This window comes from Eucyclogobius newberryi, unplaced genomic scaffold, assembly GCF_026437365.1.
Source record: "Eucyclogobius newberryi isolate DKJ021-1_F unplaced genomic scaffold, fEucNew1.0.hap1 SCAF_24, whole genome shotgun sequence".
NCBI lineage: Eukaryota > Metazoa > Chordata > Actinopteri > Gobiiformes > Gobiidae > Eucyclogobius > Eucyclogobius newberryi.
Window position 1 is genome coordinate 321,524 of NW_027315879.1, and position 12,424 is coordinate 333,947.

The window sequence follows — 12,424 nt, forward strand, 5'->3', positions numbered from 1 at the left end:
TCTCCACCTGAACACATAACCATCTAACGAGGGGGAGGTTCTGAATTGGCTGGGCTGATTATCCGAGACAGAGCCCCCATCCTGAGTCTCTACCCAGCCAACCATCATCGATCCATCATCGATCCATCATCGATCCATTTACCCAATATTGATCCTTAAACCCATAATCGATCCATCGATCCGTCATCACTATTATCAATAAACATTCTTTCATATTCCATTGTTGTGGCGTGGTCCTTGCTAGTGAACACCATGTCAAAGTGCCCATTATTCAAAAGGAAATGCTAACTGTTGTTTGGTCCTGTTGTTAAAAAATATTGGACTGAAGTTTTTGATATTTCCATCCCTCTTAATTTTGGATCTATGTACTTGGGCCTCAAAACTTCTGCCATGGACACAATAAATGGATAGCTTTTGAATGGGTTTTTGGCAGCAGGAGAAAAGGCCATCACAAATAAATGACACAAACATCACCAACAATCAAGGACTGGACTGACATCACAACAGACATCAGACAAATGGAAGGAATAACATGGGACTTCTAATTTAATGTGCCATGATTTTTCTTTCTTTTTTTCTATTGATGATTGTTTGATGTCAACTTTTATTCTTAGTGTTGTTCGCTCTCAGGTTGTGTTGCGTTCCGTTATACAGAAACAATTTAAAGTAAAAATACCAGTTTATTAGAATATAAATTGTGTAGTTGTACCCTCTGCACCGGTAGTTCCTGTGGTTATGTTAACTAACAAACTATAAATATACTGTATCTAGGAAGAACAGGATTAAATTAAAAATAATGAATACAGATGGCAGAGGCACTTTTTTTGCAGTTTATTCTCACAGACAGAAGATGGACAGAAATTGAACAGAATCATAACAAAAACAAAGACTTGATTAACAAAACTACAGATTGATAAATACTGATTAAAACGGGTATGATTTAATCCTATTATTTTCAAAGGAAATTATATTTTGAAAAGATTTCTTAGCAGTTTAATGGAAGCATTACCAATACAGATTTAACAGAGCCCTTTCCGGATAAACTACAGGATTATAAACTGATGACAGCAGTTTTAATCTGGGGCCATCTTGTGAACGGAGCACTTAGCATTAGCTACGTTTGTTGTTTGTGTTGTATTGAATGGCGTCCAGAGCCGCTCCGATATCTCCTCCTTTGGCCTGGAGCAGCCGAGTCAGCCACCCACCTTCATCTGTGAAGCCCATGGACAACATGTGGGACAATGCCTCCACCAGGCGTGGGTCAGCCTCTGCAACCACACAAGAATGCGTCACCTATACATGTATGTGTGAGGACGGAGACACCTGTAGGACGTGTGTGTGAGGAGAGACACCTGCAGGACGTGTGTGTGAGGACAGAGACACCTGCAGGACGTGTGTGTGAGGACAGAGACACCTGCAGGATGTGTGTGTGAGGACAGAGACACCTGTAAGATGTGTGTGTGAGGACAGAGACACCTGTAGGATGTGTGTGAGGACAGAGACACCTGTAGGATGTGTGTGAGGACAGAGACACCTGTAGGATGTGTGTGAGGACAGAGACACCTGTTGGATGTGTGTGAGGACAGAGACACCTGTAGGATGTGTGTGAGGACAGAGACACCTGTTGGATGTGTGTGAGGACAGACACCTGTAGGATGTGTGTGAGGACAGAGACACCTGTTGGATGTGTGTGAGGACAGAGACACCTGTTGGATGTGTGTGAGGACAGAGACACCTGCAGGACGTGTGTGTGAGGACAGAGACACCTGTAGGACATGTGTGAGGATAGAGACACCTGTAGGATGTGTGAGGACATGTGAGGATAGAGACACCTGTAGGACGTGTATGAGGACATGTGTGAGGATATAGACACCTGTAGGACGTGTGCGAGGACAGATACCTGTAGGACATGTGTGTGAGGACAGAGACACCTGTAGGACGTGTGTGTGAGGACAGAGACACCTGTAGGACGTGTGCGAGAGGACAGACACCTGTAGGACATGTGTGTGAGGACAGAGACACCTGTAGGACGTGTGCGTGTGAGGACAGAGACACCTGTAGGACGTGTGCGAGGACAGACACCTGTAGGACATGTGTGTGAGGACAGAGACACCTGTAGGACGTGTGTGTGAGGACAGAGACACCTGTAGGACGTGTGCGAGAGGACAGACACCTGTAGAACATGTGTGTGAGGACAGAGACACCTGTAGGACGTGTGTGTGTGAGGACAGAGACACCTGTAGGATGTGTGTGAGGACAGAGACACCTGTAGGACATGTGTGAGGACAGTGTGAGGACACGTCTTACCTTCAGGGAGGTGGGGGTAGAGAGCTGCCGCTCTGAGTCCACTGGGTTCTTGCTGTGGTCTGGCTGTGGGCCCCTGGCTCTGTGTGGAGCTGGCTGTGGGCCCCTGGCTCTGTGTGGAGCTGGCTGTGGGCCCCTGGCTCTGTGTGGAGCTGGCTGTGGGCCCCTGGCTCTGTGTGGAGCTGGCTGTGGGCCCCTGGCTCTGTGTGGAGCTGGCTGTGGGACTGGGGCTCTCCTCCTCTTGTTCTTGGGCCTGAGGGTCCAGAGACTGCAGCTCCCCAGTGGAAGGGTCCACCTCCTTACAGCACAAGTCAGTCCACTCCTCATCTGAGCCAGTCTGGGGGAAACACACAGGGTCTAACACAAGCCGGCCTAATCCAGGACTAAAAAATCCTCCAAACTAAAGACGTGTTACATGGCGTGAACTGAGGCCTTGTCCACAGTGGAGCTCAGGTTGATCTGAAGCACGTATGAGCCACAGAGCAAGGAGGACATGGCATTTCCTCTACAAGTTCAAGGACTGAAGACACAGGCAGTGCTCACAGGCCGGTCGTGCAGTAGAATACGTGCACTCCTTGTGAGCAACCTGCAGCGCCGGGAGTTCAAATTAGTCTCTTAACAGTTTGCTGCAATATCCTTCCTTAGTCTCATTCCCATTTCTTGATTTTTGTATTTTTCAGGAATACAAAAAACACAGAATATAGAGAACATGACCAGAGAGTGAAAACAAAAAGAACACAAGCAGCACCAAATATTACAAGAAACAAAATCATGGTCAAATTTGGCCGTTAAAAATAAATTGAAATGAAAAAACAAGGTCTGTTCCTATGTCAGTCCAGTCCTTGATCGTTGGTGAGGTTCGTTTCAGCCATTTGTTTGTGATGGACTTTTTTTCCTGGAGCCAAAAGTAAGTTCCAAAGGAAACCTTTTATTGTGTCCTTGGCTTGACGTGCAAATACATAGTTCTGAAGTTCAGAGTGATGGCGCTGTTCCTCCAACAGCATTTTGTCAGGTGAAAAATGGGCATTCTGACCTGGAGTTATGAAGAAACGTGTCACATTCTTCCAACAAAATTCCCTCCAAACATGTGACTTTGAGCTCCTCCCACTGGGATGTACACACGTGTTCCCAGTCTTCATTTGTCAAAACAAGGTTACCTTCTCTTTCCCATTTGTTTTTAGTATAATTTAGTAGAGTAGATTAGCAATGCATTGGTATAATTTAGATATTATTCCACTTTAAAGTACAGAATTAAATACCTAAATAATAAATTCAGTCAGCAGTGTCTAATGGTCATTACTTAATTACTTGGTTATAATAATTTCTTGGCGATAAAAATCCTTTACTCTGATCATAAGCCAACCAGTTTCAGATTTCAACATCTGTGAAATTAAACAAAGCTGCAGCCCTTTGACCAAAATATTTATTGAAGCTTATGAATCAGAACCGTCAAGGGGAATAATATCTAAAAAATAAATGGGAAAAAGAAGGTAACTTTGTTTTGACAGATGAGGAGTGAGAATATGCACATCTCAATGGAGGCTCACAAAATCATATGTTTGGAAGTGCCCATTATTCACAGGGAGATTCCAACTGTTGGAGAAACTGTGGCATCAGGAGGCAAACCACTATCACGTGTTCTGGGACCGTCCTGTTGCTCAGATCAGGACCTGCTGACTATTATTTTCAGATTATTTTTTTTTAAACACTCTTAATAGAGGAGCTCTTACAAAAGATAACTCTCGTTAAAAAACCTTATATTCTTAATAAAAATAAAAATACAAATTTGACACCACCATCCCACTGAATTGGGCCTTAGGACTCCTGCCATGGACACAATAAACATTTTCCTCTGGAACATTCTCTTGGCAGTGGCAAAAAAGGCCATCAACAAAAATATGACACTTACTTACAATTATGACACCGACAATCAAGGACTGGGCAAAAACTCACATTTGGCCTTAAACTGAGAAAATGGTCAGATTTGCAGGCCTCTGGACTCAGTGGGACGTTTGGTTGGGTTTACGTGTGCCTCTCGTTGGATGTCTGCTTAATCTTCTGTTTTGTTTCATTGTGTTCTTTTTATGTTATATAAATATAATAAATATATTAAATATATGCAAAACTTAAAAAAATATATATAAAAAAAAAAATCATACAATGTGATTTCTGGATTTTTTTTTTTTTTTATTCTGTATGTTTTAGCTTTGGGAATGCAGCTGGACAAACGACAATGCGAAACATACAAATGATAAATATATACGTTCGCGTTCCATTTTCAGCAGATTACAGTGGAGCAAATAAAAACACACAAAAACTGTTTTATAACTTTGAAGGGCTAGGTCTAAATGAAAAGGGAAGAATTAGGATTGAGCCTAAACCAGGTCTACAAACTTAAATAGACTATAGGTTAAATGAGACCTTTAACACACTAAACAGGCTGATTTCCTGCTTCCAAAGAGTGCAAACGCTTTCTTGCTCGCACCAGCTTGCTATCGCTGCTTTCCGTATTTATTTTGCTTTTTAATCTGTGTTTGTCTTCCAAACATTTTTGCTATGACTTTTTCAAGTAAACCAAGGATTTTAAGAACACTTTTACAGTTTTAACGACATATCTGACGCCAGCGACATGTCCGGGAGAAGAACAGACTCTTGTGAACGCTGTCGGAAATATCAACAAGAAATTAATGAGCTGAAAACACGGATATTTGTTTTGGAATCTGAAAAAGGTCTTCACGATACCATTCCTGTGTCAACAGGTGGTAAGAAAGCCACATTTTTTACAAGAAAAACTGCTACTTTCAACTTAAACCGCAGTGACTCTGTGTCGTTTCCAAAACTGTCTCAAAACCAGAAAGACCAGGCTGTTTCTTGGAACAAACTTGGGGCAAAGCCAAAACGATACAAAGATAACGTAAAGTCACTTAAAATACAGCTCAAACTGATTTGTACCACTTTCAGAGACTGAATTAAATGAACAGAGGAAAAATGTAATAGATGACGTGGCCAAAATGCAGCAGACAGTGGGACAATCTGTGCCATTCTTCAAGGTCACACAGGGAATCTGCGTTTCAGTTAAATGCAGCTAAAATCTGGAACATTCTTCCTGAAGATGTGGGACAGGTTCTACTCTGACAATGTTCAAATCCGAGCTAAAGACAGTTTTGTTTAGTTGTGCATATGACTGAAAGGATTTGACTTTGCACTCTTCTCTTTTACGTCTTCAATTGTTTTGTGCTGTAATTTCTTTGTGATTTGAATGCATTTCTCCTGCTGTGAAGCACTTTGAATTGCCTTGTGTATGAAATGTGCCTAAACCAGGTCTAAACCAGGACAACAGGTCTATGTTTTCTACAAGCATAACTCACAGCTGCTGGTGCTTCTTTAGCCCTTCCCTCTCCTGCAGAAGCCCCGCCCTCTCCCGCCTCCATGTCCACGTCTGTGCTCTGATTGGAGGAATTCACTTTGGTGCGCTGTCCTTCATGTTCCACATCAATATCCACCTCGATCCCTTTAACACAACACAAGACTCAAGTCAATAATAAATCAGATATAGAACATACTAAAATAAGATGTGCAGGGTACATTTTGGTATGGCGTGTGTACCTAATAAAGTGGCCTGAGTTGTACCAAATCAGTTCTAGTTCTTGCTTTATTAGAACTCACCCAGAGGACTCAACATGGCTGCCACTCCTTCTCCAATGTTCTTCAAGAAGTCCACATTGGTCTGGGCTTCTAAAAAAGTAACCATAATCAGAAACCATGGTAGACCCAAACCAGGTCTAAACCTTAGTCCTGGACTAAACCAGGTCTAAACCAGGTCTAAACCAGGACTAAACCTTAGTCCTGGACTAAACCAGGTCTAAACCTTAGTCCTGGACTAAACCAGGTCTAAAACCAGGTCTAAAACCAGGTCTAAACCAGGTCTAAACCAGGACTAGACCTTAGTCCTGGACTAAACCAGGTCTAAGCCAGGTCTAAGCCAGGTCTAAACCAGGTCTAAGCCAGGTCTAAGCCAGGTCTAAGCCAGGTCTAAGCCAGGTCTAAGCCAGGTCTAAACCAGGTCTAAGCCAGGTCTAAACCAGGTCTAAGCCAGGTCTAAACCAGGTCTAAGCCAGGTCTAAGCCAGGTCTAAGCCAGGTCTAAGCCAGGTCTAAGCAGAGTCCATGAAATCTTACCAGAGGAAAGCTCCTCAGCTCCAGGGTTGGGCTCAGGGTTAGGACTGGGCTGTTTTGAGTTCTGAGCCTGATTTGGGGCCTGGGGTCCCCGGTTCTGGTTCCACATGCAGTGTCTCATCCACTTCATCCACTTCCCCCGAGGGAAAAACTGCTGAGATACAAATCAAAATCAGAAGGTTATTGCCATTGTCCTTTGCGAATTTGACTATTACTGCCAGCACTGCAGTATAGACTATTTTTTTGACTGCCATTACATTATTACTCTAAAGACATGCTTTTTGTATTCCTGCTGTAAGTACAGACAGACCAGACATTTTAGAAGGACAAGATCTGCCTTTCCCTTCTTCGCACAGTCTCACGCTTTGTCTATTATTTTGTTGTGTTGTTTTAAAGCCTTTTAAAGGAGATGTGATAGGAGACATGCACTGTGTATACTGCTATTACTACAACCGTCACTATTCGGTTACAATAACTATAACTACTACCATTACTACATCTACCATAACTACTACTACCACTACCCACTACTACTGTTAATACAGCAAATACTACTCTTATTATTACTATAACTACTACTAATATTCCACAACTTGCATAGCTATAACAGTTAGTGCTATTCCTCATACAGGTCCCCTTGCCCTAGCCTGCCCTGCCCATGCCTGCCCTCGTCTACCCTGGAGTGGCCTGCCCTGCCCCGACCTGTTGGTACTAGGGATGTCACGATTAACCGTTTTTTTCAAATCAGCGCGATTATTTATGGCCACAATAGGTTATTTGTGTTTTTTTTGGAATCTGCGGTTAATTGCAGAAATATCTCAAAGCGCAACGTGAGACATGGCGAGTCACACACACGTGTCTTTGTGTAAGAGCCCAGCGTGTCCAGAGAGAGCGAGAGAGCGAGAGCTCATCCCACTAATAAATGATATAATGCCTAAAAGAGCTACAATGAGGGGCCAATAAGCATACATTTATATTATTTAATACATTTGTGGCAATTATATATCGTTTTTTAAAATTGATATGATGTATTAAAGGGCAGGGATGTTAATGGTTTATAACAAATGTTATAAAATACAATATAAATGTGTGGTGATATTTCTCATTATAATAATGGTGACTCTAAAATGTATACAGTGACATCTCTGGTTGGTACCTGCATTGGGTGCCAGATGGGCAGCAGCACATGCTCATTGTGCACTCCTTTGGCCTGGCAGCTGGAACACAGGTCATAGTTTGGGCAGACAGAGCACTTGAAGCGGGTCCCTGCCACTGGCCCCTCACAGCCATCACAGGTCACACCAGGGTGCACTGTCGGGGGACACTGCCCTCCAAATGGCCCAGGGTGTGGTCCATGGGGTCCATGGGGTCCATGGGGTCCATGGGGTCCATGGGGTCGAGCGTGTGATCCAGGAGGCGGGGGATGGTGAAAAGGTGGGAATCCAAATGGAGGGAAGGCATGAGCGGGGAATTCACGCCGATGCTCCTTCTTCTCTGGAAATCCCAAGAAGACAATAATAATATATCAATCAAAGCTGTTGCTGTTCAAATACTTATTTGATTCCGTCTCTCACAGTGGAAATGCACCAATGATGAAAGTTTCAGACCCCTCCATAATATCTAAGTGGGAGAACTTGCAAAATCACAGGGTGTTCAAATACTTTCCTCACCGTTATCTATCTCCATCTAAAATAAATAAATAAATAAATAAATAAATATATATTCTGAGTCTGTCTTTCTCTGTCTTAATTTAGTCCTGTACACTGAGGGAACTATTATCATAGATCCATGCGCTTAGACACAGGCAAACGTGCTTCTCTCCTGGGGACGAGCCGACGAGGCTGCAGGTGAGCAGTAGGTGCGTTCTATGATTGACACATGGCAGGACTAATCGGCCGTCCACGCCACGAGGAAATGAGACTCAGATTTGGGCCAAATAATCGTCCATTCAACCTTTAAAAGGTCCCATATCATGCAAAATCGACTTTTCAGAACTTTTAGCCTTCTTACTGTGCTATTTGTGCCTCATATATGTGCCCAAAGTGTTTTTTTGATTGATTCCCGCAGTTTTAGCTAGAGAACAGACTATTGCAGAATTGCCCGGTGATTCAATGAAAGTATTGACATAATAAGACTTTATGAAGAGTAGAAACATATTTATTACTGCAGGCTTTGTCACGCTCTCGAGATAATGATGCGATGTCTGGGCAAAACCAGAGAGGCATGTTTCTCAGTAATATCATTAAATGTTTAATGAAAAAATTCAGCGCTGTGATGGTTCTGGAATACTAGTAGTAAAACCAATGTCACTATACTACAGATCAGACAGAAACCTTTGTTCATTAAAATGCTTATTGGACAGTTATACTTGATTTGAATTTAATACATTTTGTGTTCCGCACACACCTAATAGAGCAACAAAATCAAGGAAAGACACCACTACATTGGTAGTTCTGAGTTGTATTGCTTAAGATAAATTCCAAAAATGTTGCTTTAAGTTGGTCTTTACGGTCAGGTCGGGTGGGAGCAGTAATAAGCTGGTCAGAAGTTTTGGATAACCAGTTGATATTTATGTCCCCTGAACAAAGTAATTCAGAATGATCAAAAGTGGAAAGGAAGGTAAAGAAGTCCCCTAGCTCACCTTTGATGTAGAGTCTGAAGGTGTTATCTTTCACACAGGCCAGAGCCATCACCAGCTCATCATCAGAGGAGAAGGCCACTGTGTCATTATCCTCATCTGAAACACAAGAGAACGGTATTGAACAAGGACTGGGCAAGGACTGAACCAGGACTTAAACCTAAACCGTACAGAAAAAGAACAATTAGAGCACAATTTGTACACAAGGCGATTCAAAGTGCTTCACACAACAGGAAAAATGCATTAAACTCAGTAACAAGACAGAAATCACAAAACGGTTCAAGACATAAAAGAGAAGAGAGCAAAGAAAATAATTTCAGTCATAAACAAACACTGTTTTTATCCTAGATTTGAACACTGTCAGAGTAAGAAGCCTGTCTCACATCTCCAGATTTTAGCTGCATAAAACTGAAACGCATTCTGCTGCATTCATCTTTCTGTTGATCCAGACAAGATCCAGACAAGCCTCCCAGTTACTGTTGCTGAAAAACATCCCATAGACATGATGCTGCTACACCATGCGTCACTGTAGGGATGGTACTGGCCAGGTGACGAGCGGTGCCTGGTTTCCTGCAGACGCTTGCTATTCAAGCAAGAGTTCCATTTTTTGTTTCATTAGACCAGAGATTTTAGTTTCTCATGGTCTGATGGCCAGTTCAGACTGGGGCGTCAAATTTGTGCCCGATGCAGAAGTTGGACGCCAGTACATTTGAAGGCAGACGCCTCGAGTCTGAAAAATACACTCACCAGCAGACGCGAGTCCGAGACGTCCAGCGCACATGCGCAGTGGAGGATTGTGCTGTGTTGCTTTTCTCGTGGTGTAGCGGTGGACCAGGTTGAGAGAGTGGCTTTGGATTATTAACTTTACAAAGTCCAAAAACGGAGGCGATGGGCTCCGGGGCTTGTCTGGGACCCGCAGATACTTCAGAGGTGAGCAGAGTTTAGTCATCTCTGATTGGCTGTTGCGCCGCAGAAAAGTTGAGCTTTGTTCAAATTTTCGGCATTGAACGCTCTGGACGCGTGTCCAGAGCGTCCAAAGCGTCCGACCCTCAAACGCTCACAACGCAGATTTCTCGCCGCAAAAACGCAGGACGCCAAGAACCGCGTTTACATAAGACTTTGAATGTAAACTGGACGCTTTTGACACCTTGGTGTGAACAGGGCTTGAGAGTCCTTCAGGTGCCTTTTTGCCAACTCCAGCTGGGCTGTCATGTGCCTACAGTCAATACCTTGGACTTCATGGCTTGGTTTGAGTTCTGACATCACTGTTAACTGTGGGACCTTATATAGACAGGTGTGTGCTTTTCCAAATCATGTCCAATCAACTGAATTTACAACAGGTGGACTACATTTGCAAAGAATTCAAACAAACGTCATTGTAATGATGGGGTATTGTTTAAAGCTGCTAAGTGAGAGAGTGAGAAAGAGAGACAGACTTTATGAGTAGTTCTGAGCCTGTACCTTTGTAGAAGAGGGTGAAAGGCTGGTTCTGCAGGTGGCTGAAAGCCGCCATAACTTTGCTGCTCATATACTCAAAGCTGGCGCTGACGTCAAGGTCTACCGTGAAGCGGCGGATCTCCTTTACAGCATCCTCTTTGCCTAGAAGGTAAGCCTTCACTGTGACCGACATGTTTACAGCAGGCCTGCGGACAAACCAAACATTCATGAGAAATAGTCAGACTCGGAGAGGGGTTTAGTGCCATTGTCAGTGAACAGAATTCACAAACTAGGAGCTTGCATTGGCATTAACGTGCAACATAAAACAATGAAAAATAGCAGCGAAATAATATCAAAAAGGGCAAGCATAACATTTATAATTGACAAATAAAATAAACTTAGTTTGAATAATATACTCAATTTACAGTCAGAATACTGCAAAAAAAATTAGCAGTGAATGGTTATTGGTTTGAATAATTGTTAAAGTGGGAGGAGTGAAGTGTTCATGAGTCCAAAGGCGGAGGGAAAGTTCTTCTTCTTCTTCTTCTTCTTCTTCTTCTTCTTCTTCTTCTTCTTCTTCTTCAGACTGCGGGAGGTTCTGGTCTGGATGGGCTTTGTAATTCTCCTTTGTAGTTATATTTTGTAGTACTAGTAACACACCATTAGTTCTAGAAGATCTTTATTATTATAGAAACACTTTTTTCACAGGTCATTCAAGGTTCTTTTTGTAGATATTTTTCGTCTAATTATTTGTGTTATAGTTTCCCCTCAGAGTTAGTCAGTCAGACTTCAGAGATCTCAAATGGCGTGAGTGAGAGTGACCACTTTTACCACTGCGGGTAACTCGTCATTGCACGACTTCTAGTTTTCTTTCATTCTAATAACACATCACTGTTCATACACTATGTGTTCGGCTTTCTGAATGCAAAAGGTTATTGTGATACCAACAGCCACATACAAATCACTATACATTTAGGTGTACTTTTTGGGGTGCAGATTAAATAGAAATTACATAACTTTGCTTCTGGTTTTTAGTTCTCACGATTATATTGTAACCTGAATAATCACGATTATCGATTAACATCCCTGATTCATAGTACAGCAGAACCAGGGAAGCGAAGCTACCTGCCAAACTCACTAATCCAGTTTAGTAGAATAGGCCTCAAACAGGTTGTGCTGCTTGAGCTGCAGAAGGAGCAGCACAGAGTACACAGAGTACACAGAGTACACACCCTCCCTCCGCAGAGCAACACAAACACGGAAGTCACGCCACACGCAGTAAACGCAAACTACGCAGTAACAATAAAGAGGGGCAGCTTTAGGCCTAAAGAGGGTCTAAACCAGGGCTAGCCCAGGTCTAAGTGCAGGTAGAAAGTGGGACAAAGTTGGCTCAAAACCAGTGACTAAATCAGGCCACAATCAGGCCTAAAATCGGGAGAGATAAACACTTGGAGCGGTTTGAAACTGTCCAAACAAAGTCAAAAGGCGTACTTACTGCAGAAGCCTCCGCGCAGGACTCTCAGACTGTAGCGTGTGACCGCGGGCACTTGACACAGGAGCTCGGTAAAGGCTCGGTAAAAGCTCGGTAAAGGCTCGGTAAAAGCTCGGTAAAAGCTCGGTAAAGGCTCGGTAAAAGCTCGGTAAACACTGCGCACGGACACAACTATGAGGTGCGGAGTTTGACGCTTATGTTTACAAACACAGCGCATTCCCATTGGCCGCAAGGCTAAACACTTCCGGGAAGCAGGCCAATCAGAGGCGAGCCGTGACAGTGCAGGGGATTTCCCACGGACAGTCAGCTGACGGTGAGTCAGCGCTGTCACGCGCGCGGACGCAGTGCAAATGCGCTGAGTCACTGTGATTTCAGACG

General features: G+C 43.3%; 1 protein-coding gene across 2 annotated transcripts; it reads right to left on the reverse strand.

Annotated features, from left to right (window-relative positions):
• Positions 1-801: 801 nt before the first annotated feature.
• sqstm1 (sequestosome 1) lies at positions 802-12,152 on the reverse strand. Of its 2 annotated transcripts, XM_072459608.1 has the most exons (9): positions 12,050-12,152; positions 10,579-10,760; positions 9,121-9,216; positions 7,636-7,973; positions 6,483-6,633; positions 5,971-6,039; positions 5,673-5,815; positions 2,308-2,641; positions 802-1,268 (listed from the first exon to the last, which is right to left on the reverse strand). In XM_072459608.1, exons 2-9 carry the CDS (start codon positions 10,745-10,747, stop codon positions 1,111-1,113), a joined length of 1,458 nt encoding a protein of 485 aa, XP_072315709.1. In that variant the 5' UTR covers positions 10,748-10,760; positions 12,050-12,152; the 3' UTR covers positions 802-1,110. The 2 variants fall into 2 exon arrangements, with proteins under 2 accessions (XP_072315709.1, XP_072315708.1); XM_072459607.1 differs by lacking the exons at positions 6,483-6,633; positions 7,636-7,973; positions 9,121-9,216; positions 10,579-10,760; positions 12,050-12,152 and adding an exon at positions 1,901-2,173 and having other exon boundaries at positions 1,173-1,766; positions 2,276-2,641; positions 5,971-6,064.
• Positions 12,153-12,424: the final 272 nt, after the last annotated feature.